The 21,414-nt window shown below is 32.9% G+C and overlaps 2 protein-coding genes across 3 annotated transcripts; one reads left to right on the plus strand and one right to left on the minus strand.

Moving 5' to 3' along the window:
- Positions 1–888: 888 nt before the first annotated feature.
- Positions 889–10,425, minus strand: LOC132754778 (polypeptide N-acetylgalactosaminyltransferase 3-like). Its single transcript, XM_060745467.1, has 12 exons — positions 8,902–10,425; positions 8,430–8,583; positions 7,945–8,126; positions 6,996–7,160; positions 6,391–6,482; positions 5,175–5,293; positions 4,669–4,786; positions 4,074–4,265; positions 3,481–3,609; positions 2,647–2,742; positions 2,011–2,151; positions 889–1,026 (listed from the first exon to the last, which is right to left on the minus strand). Exons 1-12 carry the CDS (start codon positions 10,385–10,387, stop codon positions 889–891), a joined length of 3,012 nt encoding a protein of 1,003 aa, XP_060601450.1. The 5' UTR covers positions 10,388–10,425.
- Positions 10,426–19,006: 8,581 nt separating this feature from the next.
- On the plus strand, positions 19,007–21,114 carry LOC132754770 (uncharacterized). Of its 2 annotated transcripts, none has more exons than XM_060745458.1 (3): positions 19,007–19,263; positions 19,802–19,969; positions 20,362–21,114. In XM_060745458.1, exons 2-3 carry the CDS (start codon positions 19,828–19,830, stop codon positions 20,766–20,768), a joined length of 549 nt encoding a protein of 182 aa, XP_060601441.1. In that variant the 5' UTR covers positions 19,007–19,263; positions 19,802–19,827; the 3' UTR covers positions 20,769–21,114. The 2 variants fall into 2 exon arrangements, with proteins under 2 accessions (XP_060601441.1, XP_060601442.1); XM_060745459.1 differs by having other exon boundaries at positions 19,008–19,167.
- Positions 21,115–21,414: the final 300 nt, after the last annotated feature.

A 21,414-nucleotide genomic window follows, 5' to 3' on the forward strand; every position in this document is an offset into this window, starting at 1 on the left:
TAGTATCTATACATATTATAAAGAAATCAGAAATAAATGTCGATCAAATACATGAACTTTTTTAAGAAATGTAGAAAATTATTTTCACAACAGATACCTATATATATAGAAAAGAAAGAGTGTAACAAATAGCAAAGATGTTTATTATATACATTTGTATACAAATCATGTACATACGTCTGACTTTTATAATCGTACACATTTTGAGCCAATTCAAACATTTATAATAATGCATCCTTCACTGATTTTCTTCAGTCATTAGCTAAATCTGTACTTCTGGTTTTATTCTTCCTGGAAAGAACTAAAGACATACTACCCATTGTTCTGGTACATTATGATGCTATATATATTTATTGTAAGATACCATCCCTCTTCATAGAGAGCGAAGGCGAACTCATTATTAAAATTCGTTATACACAAAGATAATAACTCACAGTAAAGTATTATCATTAATAAAGAAATATATATATTATCTCATCACATAATATATAAATCTTTTAATTACATTTCAAGATATTTAAATGATTGTGTTTGTTTCTGAGATAAATAGTCAAACATGGAAAATTCACAAAAAGTTATAGGTCAGACGCGATTATGTCCGCTGAATGTTCCTAATTTACACATTTACAACGAGTGAATTTTTGTTATTGATTTCGATAAAGTCAAATGCACACCGGAACTTTTGTTGACATCTTTTATGTGAAGTCTTGTTTGAATATTTCCTTAACATAATCTAAATTTGCCGTGACATCATTTTCTTTTTTTGTAAAATACATCAAAGAATACAAGCACCGAATCAAGTTCGTTAAATATACATGTAGCATTCAATTTCTACGAATACTTCAACCACCAAAATCCGAATATTTCCGACTTTATAGCTCTGAAGTATTAAGTATTTTCATTTCCGGTGTTTCGCCATTCCCAGTAAAATCTATCGTTACTTTCGCATTTGAGTAACTGAAGTGTTTTCTCTTCTGCTGTTAGTCCTAGACAGAGATGAGCTTGAGGATTATATAACCATCCATTCTGAAAAAAAGTGAAAAAAGATGTTTTTAAGTGTTTGTTCCTCTTTCGCGACTTAGTTCAAATAAGGGAATGGTTTTGTTTGGTTTTATAATTGAAACGCTTCATTTTAAGTTAAGGGGATTTAGATATAAAACTAGTACAACTTAGATGTTGTCAGAAAAGAACCCGGTTAGACGGTGCGGGTGTGCAGGCTGGTACAACTCTCAAAACTATCACCACTGATATTATATACAAACGTTTACTTTTCAGCATTTTTTTTCATTATAAGCAAACGGCTATTGCAACATCACATCTTCATTTTTATATACCAAATTGTTGCAATACCTCTACGCACTTATCGGGAACATAAGGGTCATTATACTTTAATAAGCTCTTAAAAACCATATTTGGTGCATATTTAGTGGCAATATTTTCGTCTGATGGAATTTAAAGTAACATTGACACTGCAAAGGACATACGGCTACTTTCCAGCTATTTTGCTGCATGAAGATCTCATTTGCTGTTTCGTGCTTCATTTCAGGCAAGAGCGGGTACCTGTGTAGAACCATCGACACACGTTAAGCTATCTGGAAAGAATCCAAAGTCTCTGACGAAATTCGAACAAACAGCGGTGCGGGCCAAGTGATTATAAGCCGGCGATCTTAATTACTGAGCCATGGAAGCCCAAAATAATGAAATCAAAGCGGAATTAACATAATGTTTTGATAACAATAAGTTGTGTTCGTGTTGAAGTAAATGAAGAATTAAAATATTTATATACCTCAGTTGTAGCAATTATTGAAAATATATCAATATTGTCATATACATGTGTAATATGAAAATATTACAGATTAGGATTTACGCAAACAAATACACGGTGTTGAAAAATAGTATGTGTAATTTATTAATCAGCGTATTAAAAAGCTAAATCTTCAATGAAAAATAACGACGTTATAGGGAAAAAATCATTTTATGAAATTGTTTACACTAATATGACTAGATTACTTTAGTATAGACCCAGTACTGATTTGGGCTTCCACCATCACATCGTTCTAAAGTTGGTCTAGGATCTTCACTGATATTCTTGGGATATTCTACACAGCCAACCTCTCTTTGTAAGGCATTCAACTTTGATAGATGCCAGAACTAACACAGAAATAATCCACATCTACATTAAATTGTCTTTTCAAATATAGAAAAAATGCATTCAATCATAAATTACCCTAAAAGCAACTAAAGTGTGTAAATGCATGTATACAAAAGTATTTTGCCAGGGTAATGTAAATTTCGATTAAGTAATTAGCCAGGAGTCTTGAAGCATATACATTTATACAGCAAGAAAACTGGTGCACCATATCTTATGTCATTCTGCTTGTATATCAGTGTAGAATATTGTATAACATGGTCATTGTTTATTTTGTTTTATGTATCGCGAAAGATGACCTCCACATTTGACACCCTCTCTTAGGTAAATGCTGATAAGTAGAAGAACGACCTTTTAATTTCTTGTCACCAAATAGTTAAACAGCTACACCTGGCCGTAACTTATGATCCTCCATATCTGGTTGTAATACAACAACAAAGTAAAATATGATATACCTATGTGTTTCTATATCTGGTTATAATACAATAACAAAGTACCTGTGATGTTCTATTTCTGCACTTTGAAGCTGAAACATGGGCCGATAAAACATTTATACCACTGTCTATACACACGTCATTAGCCGAGTTCCTAATCTTAAAACATAATCTAGATATCTTAGTTACAATATTTTAATATCTAAGAAATTTAAGGTACTGAAACATTCTCAAAATCTTATTGATTAACAAAGAAACTTATCCGGGTCATTCCCGAGCAAGCTTTTTGCAACTGGTATTGCATCAGTTATCATTGACGCGGCACCATTAAGGGTAAAGAGGCAATCAATAACATCGCTTCTCGCATTTACCTCAAATGTATCTTACAACGTTTTCTTTGCTTTAGCTTTAATTGAAAATAATTAAGCAAACAAAACATTCTTCAACAATCGACTTGTATAAAATAGTGCAAATTTTCCCATTTCATTTTTGATAGTCCATGGCAAGGTAAACACATTCAAACTAGCGTTTATGCTATCGAAATATACCTCATAACATATTTATTTGGTAAGGTTTACTCATTCAAACATTCACCATATGTAACGACAGAAATGAACATATATGTTACAAATTAGTATGAAAATTACACGAATTTTTTTTTATTTAAACAATATGGTATGATTTCTAACTTTTACCTGTCAGGATAGTGTGGTACAATATAAGAAATAGCGCACAGTACTTCGGACCTCATAGCATTATAATGACCTCCAAGTCAGTCCCAAACATTCGTCGGACCTTAGTTTTTGCCTTCGGTCCGTTAAATGTTTACGGGCTAACTGATCAGTCACTATCAATACATGTACAATGTCAGTTCTTTGTAATATTTCCTTTACTCACCTCTCCGAAACGTAAGGCCTGTCCTGGCACGTAAAGACCCGGATGTACATTATCTATATACCATTGGAACGACTTACATTCCAACTGTTTTCTTAGCTCTAGTCTGTCTGTTATGTTCCCCATATCTACCTAAATATAACAAATAAATAAATAATAAATATGGCCTGTACAGACATATGCATATATGTGTACATAGAAAAGGCTTCATTCTTTTCTCACGCTATTGCCCTCCGTACTGTATGTAATTTACATTTTGGATACATATATACACATATATACAGTATTGCTTATACATGAATACAAAAGACACACGAGGTCTAGCGGACCTACACGTTACTTTTAGCGGAAGCATTTAAACAACTTTAGTGAAAAAAGTGATCACTCAGAAAGTTTTTTATGTATGAGCTAAATTCATTAATCCTATGACTATGGATCGGTGGCCAAATCTACAGGAAGTAGTGGTAATGTTGATTTTGATTTGAAAAAAGTGGTTTGGAATAAAAACTACATGTTTCGTTTGAGACTTCAGTGAAGTTGCATTAATTCTGAAACACCCCTCGTACAGGTATAATACATTCGTTGAGAATAATTACATTTTCCATGCCCTTTTCTTTATAAAATTTCATAAAACCATCCATCCAGACAACAGCAGTCCTGAGGTTATTTCTAATTGCAGCGTTATCTATTGCCTTTTTCATGGTCACCTCAAGAGGGTTGATCTGTCTGTACACATGCGCAACATGTGAACACGGATGTACCTCTACTGTACCTCCACACATCCATACCTTGAGTATAATATTATGAAACAATATATAGTTGATAATATTACACGGAAAATAATCGACACTTTATATAAGCAGGTATCACACAAGTCACTGTATGCTAGATAATGGTCATAGTAATTTAGTTTCAAGCCAAATCCTCATCTAATTCAAACCATTTATCATCAGTCTAAGGAAAATATAAAAATTGCATTTAATTCATAGTTTTGCCTTATATAGAGAATACACCAACTAACTTTTGATAGATAGCAAATATACGAGATAAAATATATATAAAAATATTCACTTTCATTATTTTTTATTATTTCATATCGGTGTAAAATGTTAGCGTTCTGATAATTGCACGACCTTAAAAGGTCAGTGGTCTTTTATTTCCTACGTGAAATAATGTAACAGACTGTGATACCCTAAAGGAGAGTTCAAGATTTTCAGCACCCCATAAGTTCATCCCGGCGTCATATGATCCTATTTTGTAAAAGTAGCTCTTGTAGATAGAAAAATGTCCGCCTGCAAATACTGGTGTCCTGTAAGAAAATAATGTAGTTACTACAAGGTGTTTCATGAAGCCATAAACAGCCAAAAGACAGCAGACAATGGGAAAAGTTAAACAGCCAATACTGTTGCTATGATAAAATGATTTACATGTACAGGAAAACTCTTAAAATGATCAACTTTATTGGGTGTACAAAACGTATAAAATGAATGATTAAAATTACAATTATGTCAAAAAACCTATTTACTCAGGTTATCTGAAGACTTCATTACATACACAAACATTTTATATGAAAAGCAAAATCAAACATAAAAACATTAGACATTAATTGTATTAAAATGTATTTAGTTCAAGACATTGTATTTCCTCAAATTTACAAAATTATCAAGTTTGCTATTTGTTTAATCAGACGTTTTTACCTCACAGTGTCGGTATCAGATGATTGCAGGTGTTTATCCATATGTTGCACTGGAAGCCAGTCAAACACTAAATTTGACAGCTGAAAGGTGCCAACGTATAGTTGGTCTTGAACATGTATCTGAAATATAGACACATTCTCAACTTTACTCACTAAATGATTATACATGTATGACTTTTTATATATATATAAAAAAAGAAAACAACAACAACGTAGCAGTCAAAAATAAAGAAACATGTAAAATACAAAATTTGGAATTGGTGTTAGCTCAATAATTAAGTAAATTAAATATATACATAGACAAAGAAAACCGACAGCGGTGAAATCAAAGAGAGATAATAGCAGCATCCTTTTCATGTTACAAACAAACGACATGATATTTGATCAACTGTACATATAGACATAGGCCCATGGTGACATAAAACAGCCCATGCCTTATCATGGTTCTATATTTTCAATAAGTATTTTTGAGGCAACCACAAATAAAACGATAATACAATTAATCACAAATGATCCACAAGCATTACATCAGTAAAATATTCATCATACATTGAATATTCATGTATGCAAAAGTATAAAATTTCTTTTAATAAATATACATATATAATAATTATGATTAAACATTCTTATAATTGTAAATTTTTCATTTTAAGAGAGACAATATGGATATCCAAACATTATTTACTTAAAGATGAAAAAGTTTTTGATGCTGACAAAATATCTAGTTTTTATACAAAAGGTGCAAAATTTCGGGTATCACTTTTGTTTTCGCTAGTAAATAATTGCAAAAAATTATAAAAGCTCGAGTGCCTCCAAAAAGATTTCTGATATATTGTTTCCGTTATTAAAAAAACAACAATGAGACACTCAAAAACAAAGTGAAATTGATCGTCTAGCTTGTGACACCTAGGGCATATTCTATCTTCATATGGAATTACATTTTGACGACCCCATTTACCAGTCTCGACAGCTAATTCATGCGATCTTAAACATGTTAATGCTACTCTGATGTGTTAAATGTATGTGGCTGTTAAGAAGTTACTGAATCTGAAATCAAATAAATGTGTATAAAATAGAGCCCGACATAAATCATTTATGACAATCATTATTAAAACCTAGTTTTGATAAAATGAAATTTAGAAATATTATGTACCATTCCTACAATGTTAAGTTTCTTTTTCATGAACAATCAAATACATTTATCAAAATGATTTTACCTTAAATGAACTTCCGGATATTGTCTGTAATTGTGGACAAACGACAGTATCTGCTTTCTCAACCAATCTTTCCAGCAATGGTTCCAACCATCCTTAAAAATAAGATATCTGTGTCACCAGTTTCATAAGAACGTATCACCAGTTCCGGAGGTACATATCACTGATTCCGGAGGTAGGTATCACCAGCTTCAAGGGTTTCGGAGATACGTGTCAACCTTCACCCTTGTAGTATATTCAGATGTATTTTTCTATAAGAACCACCTCTCAAAGCAGATGTTACCAACCATTTCAAAGGCATTATAAAACTAGATGAAGAGAAACTTACACCATAACATAAGCCCCAAAAAACAAAATTTCGCTTGCATCACAATCTACTGATATTTGTACTTCCATCAATAAAAGTTGTATCATTATATGTTTCTATAGTTCTTATTTTTCTGAGTTCGAATGCGATTAATTTATAAAGATCTTTTAGAAATTGAGAAAACAACGAGTGATAAGTGATATCTTAGTACAAAACAACAAATAACTTAGATTTTCTTCAGTTAAGTCAAGTTTTAATCTATGTGTATATTTTGGCGCGATTATTCTAGGGATCAAAATACCTTTAAAACATTCAACATGAGCATCTAAAAACGTAAGAACTGGGGCAGTTGCTAGCTTTGCGCCAATAAGACGAGCTCTGATTAATCCTTCATGTTGCGATGTACGTATCAGATGAGCTTTACTTATTTGTGATATGGTTGCTTCCAGTGACTTACCATCCTCAGCTGTAAAATAGAAATAAAGATATTAGCTCACAGAGTGATGGTTTTCCTATGCTACTAATGTAGTAAGTCTGCAACTTCATAAAGAAATGCTGCGGATAAAGATTAAGCGAAGTACTTTTACTGAAGTACACATTAATGATGTACAAATGACGAAAGCATTAAAGAATTAATACACCTATGGATCGAAAATTACATTATATCGTTATGCTGAAAATAACAAGAAGCACCTTGAATTATTATATATAAATAGACTCATTCGTGCTAAACTTGCATTTACCATAACAAGTGGGTATTTTTACTGTTATATTAATGTAAAAATATCAATATTGCTTTGGAATGGCACGGTATACTGATGATATGTCCGGTAAAGTCCGGGAATATGTTGACGAATACCGGTAGCCAAGGTCGAAACAAGCCGCAAAAAATCGTACAAATTTGAATTATCTTTTTTACAGTAATCAAATTTTACATGTTCAGGATTTTGTATACAATCTTCATTTTTTTTTTCATGGATTAGACTCGTTTCACTTTTACTGTCCGTCGAAATGTTCGTCCCATTTCATCATTTTGATTTATCACTTGAACATTGTATTGATAAAACTTACACGTTCATACTTGGTGTTTTTTTTCTTTTCAAGCACAAATGTTGCCTGTCTTTTTAAATAATGATAAGTCACTTTTACTATGGATAAACTTAACTGGTAAATAATATATTACATTGGGTCATTCAACATTATCTAAAAGGACTGAAAAATATGTACTTGGCTAATAAAACTCAGTTTACCTAAAGTTGAGAAGTCGTCAACGATAATTATTTCTTTCAGTAAGTAGTCAGGGGTCCTATTGATCACAGAAAATATAGAGCGTAGTAATACAGAACGTGCCTCGTTATGAAAGACGATAATTACGCTGGTTTGTGGTAGATCTGTGGTTGCCGGATTTACGTCATAGGTTATCTGCTTACAGCTGAAAAACATACACGCACATGTTTATTTTTTCCGAAATTCTACCAGACATCTGTAAGCAGATTTGATAACCTACAAAGATGTGCGACTTCAAGATGTAAATGGTTACTTTTGTTTGTTTATTTGTTTGTTTGTTTTGTTTTGTTTTTTTTTTAAGAAAATATCTAGAACGATTTTAATTCCCAAACACATCTTTAGGCAAATGCCTGAAATCATCTTAGGAGTCCTAACTTTTCACAAAAAGGAAACATACTATTGTAGTAAAAACCTTTGATAGCTAAAATGAAACGAAAATTTGACCAACCTTTCACTACGTATATCTGGCAATGTTCTATTGACGGAAATCATATCACTTATATAGGCATTAAAGCCGTGTACTGTGTATAACTTATCCATCTTCTGTTTCTCCTCAGCTGGCATTTTCTCATAGTCAACGGTAACCCCCGTGCCATTCTCGCCTTTATTACAATATTCCAGGTAAAATACAAGATTGGTTTAATTTTGTCTTTATTTTGCATGCAATTTTTAAAATGACGCTTTCTCTGAATTAGTTTATGCCAGATGTTATCATTATCTATAAAGATTGTCTATGAAACAGATAAATATATCTTCGCCAAATGGTATAAAACTAGTTCATTTATGTTTAAAAATAACAACAAAGTGAATTCAAAGGATGTGAAAAATTGTTCCAAGAGCCTATTATGGGCTTGAAATACTTAGTACTTATTTTCATGGTTGTTACAATAATCAATTGATTGAAATTTTAACAGGCTCACCTTTGTTAGTAAAGTTTACTTTTATCTTCGCATTTTTTATATTTGTAATGTTATCCTTATTTGCATCTTGTACAGGAATATCCAGATCTGAATCTTTCATGTTATCAATAGTTTTATTTTTTCCTTCTTCAATTTTATCATAACCTTTTATAAGATACTGATTAAGGATGTCATTATCTTGTTTTTGTTTATCTTTTTCTGTTTCAACATGTTGATTTTCATTCTTTACTGTTTCTTTGTCTTTAAGCCCCAATGCACCCACTGGTGTATAGTTTTGTAGATTTTTATCATTATGTTCAATTTCTTTTAATCTTGCAAATGGCTGATAACCGTGATTAAAGACATTTTCTTTTTGTTTCAACTCGGCCTTGTTTTGAGAGTCTACCTTTGGTAAATTCTTAATTTCTTGTAAAACATCACCTTTGGCATTATAATGTAGCGTTACCTCTTCCAAACGCGTATCATTGAGAATCTTATCGGGAACGCGTACTTCAGCATTAGGCTTAATTTCGTCTTTTCCATTTTTAACAAAATTATCATCGTGCTCATTGTCATCACCTACCGCATCTTCATCTTCATCATTGTCATCTTCCCCATCGTCAAGGACATGTCCATGCGCATTTTTATCATCAAAATCTCTATACTTAGCTGCTCTGTCTATTTTATCTTCTTCTTCCTCCGTATCTTCTACATCGTTCTCACCTTTACCATCCGTTTCAAATTCTTCGTTATTATTCTCTTCATTATCATATAATTCAGCATTGTTTTGTACAGCTTTTTCTGAATCTTCATCTCTAACTTGAAATTTAATCAAACCGTCATGTTTGTCAAAACCTCTTTCTCCGATATTATCCGTTTGAAAGTTTACATTATGTTTATTTTGGTCTTTATCATTGTTTTCCATTTGAGCGTGTATATTCATATTTCCTCCGGTATCCTTATTTTCAATGTCATTTACGTTCTCTTTGTCATTAAAATGAGCTTGTCCCATTTTTAAATCTTCTTCGTCGCCTTCCTCTTCTTCGCCATCTTCAGCATTATCGTTGTCTTCTTCATTTTCGTTTCCTTTCCCTTCTATAACATGTGCAGGGAAACCTTGTTCTTCGTCACTTCCTTCTTCGACATCTTTTTCTCCTTTATTTTCGCTTTCTTCTTCATTCACTACACTGTCGTTATTCTCTCCACCCTCTTCATTTTGTCCTTCGTCTTTTTCAGTATCACCTTCTTCTAGTATTTCAGGTGTTGTATCTTCTCTATTAAAAGCATTTCTGTTCCAATTTTTCGACCAGTTCCCAACATCTTGAATGGGTTCATCTGTATCATCATACTCATCGGATATATAAAAGCCATCTTGTGTATACAAGTCTCCATCTGATCGTCTACTCTTTGCCCCATTCTTTACAACAATGTATGCGATACAAATCCATGTGCACATACAACCTGCAGCAAGAATGTAAAACAGTTGCCTAGACAAACGAAATGGCATGCCGTTTCTAGGTCTTTACACTGTATCATCAGCGAAAGATACGGTCTATTTTCATACTTAAATCTCATTTTATGGGAATGATCTTTTTCTCGACTTTATTGATAAGGTCATACAAAAGCAATGTTTGATGTTCGTCTTTTTTAAGCTATAAAATGCGTGTATGGCAAATTCAGTACCATCGTTTTCTTAATTGAAGAACTTTTATTAATTTTGATTAATAGCGACTCGGAAAACAACCGTATATAACCGCCATATAACCTGTCATTAATTTTTATAACCAATAATATAGATGCCTCAATGTTACAATGAATAATCGACGTTACAAACTTCAACGTTACAAAGTTATATAATAAATATATATGAATGTTTATCTATGGTAGCTTTGCAGAAACTCGCAAATGAGTGAATATGTGAAAAATAGTGAGAAACAGCAACAGATTTTTTCATATACATAAATATATATATAAACCACATTTACACGATATGTCGACACAACTTCTGGTCATGTAAAATGGAGCAATTTCAACGATCAAACTCGCAACAATGGTCATTGAATAGTTCAGTAAAGTGATAAAATTAACAGAGAATTGTTAGTAACAAGAAAAGTTTCATTAATGACGACTATTATTTAACAAGATTGAAATTAAAAAACTGAATAATTATTGACCTGTCCATCACAAAATATATCTAAAACCAATTCAATTATTCAGTGAATTTCCTCTTTTAATGCATCAGATTCCATATGTTTACTAATTCTTTACAATTGGGGAATTCGGAGTACTTATGATTATTTGTGAAGTTGATCACATATTTAACATAAAAGAGAAGAAAAACTCCGACGATAACTCCTTAAGTTCCAACAATAACTCCTTATTTCATTTATCATATAAACGCAAAAAAAATGGGATTGGGCAGAAAACTATAAAGCTTATGAGTGTCCTCTTCCATAGTTATGTTTACAAAACTTGCTACTTACCGAACATTTTAACGTAGTTAAAATATACCTTTTCAGTCTTAGTGTTGGGTATAAAACATATATTTTCCATGCCCGGCCTTAAGCAACACATATGCTGACTTTATAATCCGATTAAGCATTTATATCATAATAAGACTATCATGTATTCTATACATATAATTGTTTACAATAGCAACATATTGTGTATTTTATTGGGAATATCTCTGCCCATAATTTATTCTATTTCCCATACTTGTACATCAATCCAGCTGTCTTTATCATTCCGTAGCATTCCCGGGGTAAAATAAATTATATTTGTCAAAATTTTGGCGGGAAAATCTTACAAAAATGGGGGAAATAGCCCCGTGACAAAAGAATACAAATTCAAAAATGCGTGGATAATATTTTTTTTCTCAATTATATTATAATTTGGTTAATTAAACAGGCCGTGGATTGTTTAATGTGGGTCGTCAGCTGCAAATATATATATAAACTTGTTAACTTCTATTCTCGGGATGACAATGGGACATGTTACATTTATAGACATTTCCAGAGTTATTTATTCTTGAAAAATAACCTAAAGGAGTAAAAACTCACTTTCATGCGCAGATATCTCAAAATGTAGGTTGGTGAACCCCCCAAAGTTTTTTTCATAAATTTGTTTCAGTTATGATTTACTTTAATCTATCGAAGTTTAAGAGCAGTCTGTTCATTGGGCTAAATTCTTCTCCTCACAATAGGCATTTTCAGAAGCAAGTTCAATATAAAAACTCAGCAAGGTTCATTTTTAATTTACGAAGACTTGATTTGAACATGTAAAAGAAATGGCAATGCATTTCACTTTTTCAAGCAAATTAGAAATCGTTGTTTAATAGAATAAAAATAAGAATTTTCTCTTTCCTCTTTCTGTTGATATTAGACATTTGCGGCTTATAATGAGGAACGGGGATTGAGGATCGAGGACAAGTTATACAAAGGGATAATCTCAAAATAATCTAACAGTTTATAATAAACACGGTTTCTAAGTAACGGATAACACAAGCATTGCAAGCGATAATTTGTGTTTGTATTACGTGATATTGTCTTTGTCCTGAATAATATTATTCATGTGGCTCTACTTTAGGTGAGATGTCCCATCAATAGTCCTGACCGCCATATTTACTCGCATTTGTTTAATGAGTATTTCAAATAAAAACATGGAATTAAAGCCCGGATCACGTCTTTCACTGACGATACACTTATACCTTAACGTAACTCGAATTACTTGTAGCTATGTGTGCATTTGAAATACATTTTTGCCACTTCAGTGAGAATTGTGGTGGGATTATAAGCAAGCAAAAATCCTACCGAAATAAATGAACCATATATTTAGTAAGCATGATTAGGGACATAAGTACTTACAACATAAATCAGAACTTTACTCTAGATCTGCACCATTCTTAATATATTTTGACATCATGTAAAAAAAAGCTTTCAAACCCTGGGTATATTGCAATAAAATTCATCATCGTTTTTTTTACTGTCGCATTATCCTGATGTATTTTTAATATTCCATATATAATTTATAACACTGAAGTGAAGTACGGGGTACCTTTTTACGGCTGCTACACGGCACTTGACACCTGTTGCTTTGATGAATAACTCCGATTCATTAACTAACTCCATTTCAATTTCACATTTCAATATTTTCAAAATATTGCCAGCGCTTTAGGCCAACAACGTTTTGAAAGACGTCTTTTGAGTTAAGAATTTAGTCCCGAATTAAATACAGTTAGGTACAGTCCCTATGGAAAGACCGGCATCTTAACCAACGGCAAGCTTAAGCGGCTCATATGCAGCAGTTATTGCTAGGTCAAGCTCTGATAAATCTTAACAGATGTATAAATGAGGGCCAACACGGACAGCTGACCAGCAGCTTCGCTTCCGCCTAGTCCCGAGATAACTCGAACCCGGATCAGTCCGACGTGAACTGCACAACCGAGGCCGTAGTCAAGACGTCAAGATATCCGTGTACAATCTGTCAAACGTTTTGACATCATCTTGATGTACGTTAAACAACCGTCAACGCCAACGACCACTGGCTGAGCTTATGAGAAAAGTTCCGGATTTATTTAGGGAACTTGGATTCAGTTCGTCTTGCAATTACTAAAATGAAAATTAAGAGGTTAGGAAAGAAATACAGTAAGATATCCTGGCTTTATTTCAATGTTCATATTATGTGTTGAGATGACCCCTCAATATTAACGTAACTGTTCCTCGATAATCGTTCCCGACATTATGTCGCAAATGTCTATTATCTTTTTTTTTTTTTTTTTTTTTTTTTTTTGGGGGGGGGGGGTGTTTTTTTTTGTTTTTTTTTTGTTTTTTTGTTTTTTATTAGTGTTATAGTTTCAAGCAAAAGTGAAGCAACCTGTGATTTCACATTTATTTTTCCTTTCAATCAGCAAAATTAAACAAAAAATCATTAATGATAACATCAATAGCATCTAAAGACATAAGGATGCATAGAAGAACTTTTATGGATTATTGTAAATAACCCATCTAAACTAAATATCAAATTGAAATTTGAAAATTAAATTAGGCCTACATAATGTCATGAACAAAATAGTATCCTTTAATAGTATAAACATTGCATAAACATTTTAACAGTGTAAAATTGACTATGGAAAAAGAACAGACACAACAAATATAAAGAAACATCTGCACTAAAATCTAGTTGAAATAGTCATATTGAAAGAAAAGAACATTGTAGCGTGACTGAAAGGTAATACGTTTATATGAGTGTTTGTTTCAACTTTTCAATGAGAGAGAACACGTTTATACGTGTGTTCGCTTCAACTGTTCAGTGAGAGAGAACACGTTTATACGAGTGTTCGCTTCAACTGTTCAATGAGAGGGAACACGTTTATACGAGTGTTCGCTTCAACTGTTCAATGAGAGAGAACACGTTTATACGAGTGTTCGCTTCAACTGTTCAATGACAGGGAACACGTATATACGATATACGAGTGTTTGCCATAACTGTTCAAAGAGAGGGAACACGTTTATACGAGTGTTCTCTTCAACTGTTCAATGAGAGGAACACATTTATACGAGTGTTCGCTTCAACTGTTCAATGAAAGGGAACACGTATATACGAGTGTTCGCTTCAACTGTTTCATGAGAGGGAACACGTATAATACGAGTGTTCGCTTCAACTGTTCAATGAAAGGGAACACGTATATACGAGTGTTCGCTTCAACTGTTCAATAAGAGAAAACACGTTTATGCGAGTGTTCGCTTCAACTGTTCAATCAAAGGGAACATGTATATACGAGTGTTCGCTTCAACTGTTCAATGAAAGGGAACACGTATAAACGAGTGTTCGCTTCAACTGTTCAATGAAAGGGAACACATATATACGAGTGTTCGCTTCAACTGTTCAATAAGAGAAAACACGTTTACACGAGTGTTAGCTTCAACTGTTCAATGAAAGGGAACACGTATATACGAGTGTTCGCATCATCTGTTCAATGAGAGGGAACACGTTTATACGAGTATATATGAGTGATCTTTGGCTGTCTATCAACTTACATGGACACTCGTTGTGGGCAGCTTCACTAAGTGCTTGGGCAAACAAAAAGAGCGCAATACACGCGTTATGTTTCCACTTTTATTTAAGAATTATAATATACAGCATATAGCATAATTATAGCATACAGCGTATAGCTTATATAGCGGTTATCTGAAAGTTAAACATTAATACTTTCAATAAAAACAGAAATACAAAAAAAACATGTAAAACAGTTATTACATACTTTGAAATTAACAAATTACAATAGAATTTATCTTTAACAAAGTAATTTAACAAATTAATTAATTGTTTGAAACACAGATAATCAACTTTTACAATTTACAATACAACTATGATACAGTTTTTATTAATCTTAACGTAAAATATAAATGTATTTAAATTGTAATAAGATGCCAGAAATAGAAACTTACTACCTTTATCCAAATTATTTTAGTTTAGTTAACAAGGATTAACTCGCCACCGCTCTTACACGGCGAAAAACGGAGTCGAAAATGTGTAGCGGATATTTCATTGTTGTAATGTCCTTTATTTAACTATTTCTCTGTAATGTTCTTTATTTAACTATGCCTCTGTAATGTTCCTTATTTAACCCTTTCCCACATGAGCATATTGTGAAAAATGGCCGTTTTCATTGAAAAGCCTCCTGTTACAAGTTCAAACTTCTATGAAACTATGAAAAATGCTTCAATACTAATCTTGGCACAAATGTTGACTGGACCATTGCCTTTGTTACGATATGCTCAGTCTTAAATTTCCTGTTACCATGGCAATGGGGGGACATCTCAAAATTGACAAAAATCACTATTTTGCCCTGATTTTTTTCCATCAAAATTTATTTCAAAGTGCTGCAACTTCTCAAGGGATTGAGTAGAGTCAAAGGCTTTTCAGCGTTGGTTACACGTTACCTTATGATCGACCTGGGGTCATTTTTAGCCACTCACAAGTCCAAAATTTTCTTGGCGATGAGGGGGACTACCGCCCCCTTAAAACCCCCCAAACAGAAGGGGGCACATTCTGCCAACCCCCTGATGTATCTTTTGGATGGGGGCGGCGCCGAAAAAGTGCTCATTTTTACACAACATTTCTCAAACGAAAACATCTGTTTGAGGCCCAAATAGGACATTTTTTCACTATTTGAGGCCTAAAAGAGGTGGGGTCGAAAGTGCGTTGTTTCGCGTATATATGAGGTAAAGGGTTAACTATGCAATGTAATGTTCTTTATTTAACTATGCCTCTGTAATGTTCCTTATTTAACTATGCCTCTGTAATGTTTCTTATTTAACTATGCCTCTGTAATGTTTCTTATTTAACTATGCCTCTGTAATATTTCTTATTTAACTATGCCTCTGTAATGTTCCTTATTTAACTATGCCTCTGTAATGTTTCTTATTTAACTATGCCTCTGTAATGTTTCTTATTTAACTATGCCTCTGTAATGTTCCTTATTTAACTATGCCTCTGTAATGTTTCTTATTTAACTATGCCTCTGTAATGTTTCTTATTTAACTATGCCTCTGTAATGTTTCTTATTTAACTAATGCCTCTGTAATGTTCTTTATTTAACTATGCCTCTGTAATGTTCCTTATTTAACTATGCCTCTGTAATGTTTCTTATTTAACTATGCCTCTGTAATGTTTCTTATTTAACTATGCCTCTGTAATATTTCTTATTTAACTATGCCTCTGTAATGTTCCTTATTTAACTATGCCTCTGTAATGTTTCTTATTTAACTATGCCTCTGTAATGTTCCTTATTTAACTATGCCTCTGTAATGTTCCTTATTTAACTATGCCTCTGTAATGTTCCTTATTTAACTATGCCTCTGTAATGTTCCTTATTTAACTATGCCTCTGTAATGTTTCTTATTTAACTATGCCTCTGTAATGTTCCTTATTTAACTATGCCTCTGTGGCTGAAACAATATCTGGGTCTGATCTACTAATAAATCTTATACTTCATGTTTTTTGTAGACTTTTTCATATCAAACAGATTTTGAAATCATGCAAACGTTACTTGCTACCTCAACAATAAAGTAAAGTAAGTTAAAATAGCTTCCCAAGGCAATATTTCGCTGCAAATATATTAACTATTAATAAGGGGAGTAACTTGAAATAAGTCACCATGTATATTTGTGTCATATTTCTGTCCCCTGACCCAGTATTCAAACTTTTTTTAAAACGGTGGAGTACCGTGCAATGTTCATTGCGGCGGAAAATTACAAAAATAAATGCAATTTTGGTAAGTAGATTGGTACATGTATTTTTAGTGCTTCATAAAGAAGCATAAACCCCTTCAAAGAAATTACTTTCCTCAACTGAAACTGACTAAGTACAAATAAGCTCTATCTCCGACTTTCAATTACATTTTTTACAACAAGATTCAGCTGATGAGCACTATTTAAACATTGCATGGCCTGAATCAGTAGAAAATGAGGAAAACTTCACGCAAACCGTTAAAACAGTCGAGGAAAGTGCTTTCTATGTAGGGTTTAGGTTTATTTACGTTGGTGTTATAAAAAATATTCACAAAATCAATGCTGTGTTTTTATTTACATTACAGCCAAAACGTCACGTGGTTCGGTCGCCACGCTTACTTAAAACTTTATATGAACAGCCTCCTATAGATATTAGCATAGCATAGCATAGGCTAGCAAAACATAGCATTTCATAGCATAGCATTTTATTGCATAACACAGCACAGCATAGCATAGCATATGCTAGCAAAACATAGCATTTTATAGCATAGCATAGCATAACACAGCACAGCACAGCGCAGCACAGGACAGCACAGCACAGCACAGCACAGCACAGCATAGCATAGCATAGCATAGCACAGAAAAACAATAAAATCACATAATTTTAAACAAATGAATTATCAAATTCATTATGTACCTTTATGTACATGTACTTTTTAGCTGTGTAATAAAGAAACTTGTATATGGTTCAAAAAGATTCTGCAACGTAAAAATTATTGCCTCTATTATTTTCTGTAGAGGAAGACCCTCGATGCCGCCCCAGGCCATGATATTTCCTACGGTGTTTCCTTTGGGTCAGTGCGTTTTCTCTGAGAACGGAAAGTGCAAATGATGACAGTACGATGGTGACCTAACGGCATTACAGTCCACATGTATACATAAACTTTTTCGCCATACAAAATAGCTATCTTTCTTCACTCTTATTTGATAATGTTAGCAATAACATACAGAGATCTACTCGGAGATTTATAGGTCTGTCAAAAATGAAAGATGTGCATGTATATAAGAAACATGCATTCCATAGCGTCGTTACCATTACTGGTGTTAATTATCTTTTCATGTGACTTTTTTAACATGTATTTATCTATCTATTTATCTATTTTACTTTATTTTTTACTGATACGCTTCAAATTTATTTCAACACAAAATCTATGCTTTATCAGAGTGTAGAATCATCCGTCCCTCCTTTTTGAAACGGTTTTACAGTTTATATTCTTATTTTAAGTTTTCTAGAAAACTTAATAGTCGATAATTGTTATATCTTCTTGCAGTATCACTCGAATATAGTATTTTCATGTTTTAAAAATTTCGCTGCGATCAATGATATATGACATAAGTTTAAGAGCAAGATAAAAAAAAACTGTAAGTAAGAATTAAGTGCTTTAAGTATTTGGTTTATCTTCATTGTATATCATTGTAAATAATGAACAAAATACATGTAACGGTGAATGACACTGTATGCGCATGGCAACATTCAAAACAAACCAGGACCCGGTATTAAACACTGCGACGTTTATTTCAATCGCAACTTTTCGGCCCTTTCCGTCAGTCTTCGGATATTATTATAGATAATAGTCGAGCACGTTCCGATTGCGTTTGTTTTAACATACCTTCTATTCTATATCGTTCAGTCATGTAAAGGTAAATACGTCATGGGTCTTAGGGTAGATCACATGTCCCTTTGTCTCCTAGTTTTTGACCTACATTTATTAAGGCCAAATAAAACAATATCATATATATCAAATTTTACAATCCTATAAATACATGTAACACAAAATCGATAATACTTTATATTGTACAATTCGTATTGAAAGGAAATCATGAAAACAATACATTAAACTTTCAAATGAATAAATAATCCCGGTGTCAGTTATATAGATCTAGTTTATATATATTGTGGGTTCTGTTGTACGCTAGCTGGGACTTTCAAGACACAAGTCACAGTTGTTGTTTTTTCTATGATCGACAGATGAACTTGAGTTGTGTTTATGTTTAGGTGAATATAATGTTTCAAAAATTATTTAAAAGTGAACCCTAATTAATCAAATTCATTGCTAATTGAAAATTTGGTTTAGTAATTTCCTTCACAAAGGTAAGCTTTTTTTAAATGACGCAAAGGTGCTTCTTAAGAGTTTTACCATGTTTTAAGACATCATAATTCATAATTGTTCTTTCGAGAACAAAATTTCTAATAAACACATACATAGTCACGATTTTTTAAAAGAAAACACATTGAAATGGAAATTGACTAATGTTAACTATAGTCTCAATTTTCATTGTAAATGTCTGAATAGTATACTTGCTTGCGAATTTATATTAACATAACAGTACTTTTTAATAAATTATGAATACTGTTAAATTGATACAAATACTCGAGATTCTCAAACAAATTAATAATAGGAATCAGTTGAAAGGTATCGATAGGATTGAGCCTCGAGGGTTTCGTGATTTTGTTAAGATAGGTAATCGCTACATTTACGTCATTTGGAGGCGGATTTACATCATTAGGAGGCGGAAGTAAAGTTATTTATCTGAAAGAATAATGTATAGGGAACCTAAGCCTTCATAATTGATTGATTTCATCTGATGATTTAGGAGTCATCTGTTGAGTTACTTTATTTATTTTCTAGGCCATTTGCACTAACTCAATCACGGAATGGGCATGGGTAACAGGAAGCGGAAGGGCGGTAGATTAAACAGACGCCGCACAAGACGCATCGGGCCCAGCGAAGGCGCGCCTCGTTCTGGGATCAGGCGCAAAAGGAGGTCGTCTGCTGGAATTTTCAGCTGCTGTTGCGGTAATATTTTTTCGAACTCTCTTTCAATAGCAGGTTTATAAAACTAACTGCTTTTTTCATTAGGAAACACATTTTAAGAAAATGAAGCTGAAGAAAAATACATGTATATGAAAAGTTGACATATATATTTAGCATATATATCCCTGGTATGGGCTAGTTTTGTAGAAAGTGGTCAAAATCTTACATAAGCTTCACTCTATCTATTACGTAATGATATTTTAAAAGCTTGAACGCTTTCAAAATTATCTAGCATGAATTTGGAAGCGCACTATTTGCTTTTAATTCCAAGTGTATTTTTGCCTATTTAAAGCATTTTAACCAGTCGTATAATTGTTTAATACGTACGGGGGTCTTCAAGAAAATAAAATGTTCTTTTTAATATTTTAATACAGAAGCATTAAGTGACCCCATTGAACGGAATCAAGACGATATTTCAGCTTTACAAAAAGCTCAAAAGCAGATGCTGGCATCTTTCAAGCTTCAAGCAACAGAGGTTAATTTTGACCAGGAAAATCCAGTCTGGCATGCATCTCATGACCAAGATCGGCAGGATGAAGTTGACAGTCTGCAGAAGGAACAACTTGACCTTTTAAAAGACATAGTGTTACAGCAAAATAACGAGAGTGACCCGGATGTAACGCAGGAATTGTATAAACAGCAATGTGAACTTATTGAACAAATGCGAGACTTGCAGAGGGCAGGTTATGCTTATCCTGACGGTATTCCATCTCCAGTGAAGGCAGCGGATCCAAACGAGGCTGAGAACGCTGAAGGTGTTGAAAATACGAATGTAACATAAATTATCACCTTCTTTAATCATTACTCAGTTATCATTATAAATTGACTTCTAATGCATATGAATAGTACATGTATAAACCCACGGCTGGAATTGTGGGTTTTCAAAATGGACGCCAAAATAGATGGTTGTTACGTATGGTTTGTAGCAACAATAGAATCGTCATTGTCACACAGTGTTAATTCAATGTGTGTGTGTACATTAGCACGATGAATCTACAAGGCATTTTTTTGGCTTGATATATTTTAAAAATGTTTTATTTGCTATTTATTTTTCTGTATCTCTATTTCTTGTATTACATGTACTTGTTGCTGTTGATGTTTATTATCTATTAAAGTGTTAAACCGTTTTCTTATTTCTCATTTTGATGGTATCATTTCTTACTACATTTTACTAGCTATTACGCTTTACGCTAGATTAACTCAATGTGTCCCTCGTAACCCTATGATCGTAGATTCAAACTTTATTTCGGTCACGATCATGTTTCCATATATGACACCACTTTAAGCAAGTCGAGAACGTAAGCCTCGACTGTAAATCAAGTTGGTTGTAATAACTCACATTATAACCGAGGTACAATAAATTCAAACATTTTTTGCGGAAGATTGTTTGAAGAGAATAAATAAAGCAAATATTCTTGTTGAGTGTA

Source organism: Ruditapes philippinarum, unplaced genomic scaffold (assembly GCF_026571515.1).
Source record: "Ruditapes philippinarum isolate M1 unplaced genomic scaffold, ASM2657151v2 ctg1337_1_1_1_1, whole genome shotgun sequence".
Classification (NCBI taxonomy): Eukaryota; Metazoa; Mollusca; class Bivalvia; order Venerida; family Veneridae; genus Ruditapes; species Ruditapes philippinarum.

Bases quoted from the DNA above. Each gene is read 5' to 3' on its own strand.
- LOC132754778 (XM_060745467.1), bottom strand. From the start codon at position 10,387: ATGCCATTTCGTTTGTCTAGGCAACTGTTTTACATTCTTGCTGCAGGT. The intron at 3,610-4,073 runs GTAATTATTCTC...TGTTATATTTAG, and splicing joins AAGAAAAGGGCATGGAAAAT to GTAGATATGGGGAACATAAC. The intron at 2,743-3,480 runs GTGAGTAAAGGA...TTATGTTTTAAG, and splicing joins AGGCCTTACGTTTCGGAGAG to ATTAGGAACTCGGCTAATGA.
- LOC132754770 (XM_060745458.1), top strand. From the start codon at position 19,828: ATGGGCATGGGTAACAGGAAGCGGAAGGGCGGTAGATTAAACAGACGC. The intron at 19,970-20,361 runs GTAATATTTTTT...ATTTTAATACAG, and splicing joins AATTTTCAGCTGCTGTTGCG to AAGCATTAAGTGACCCCATT.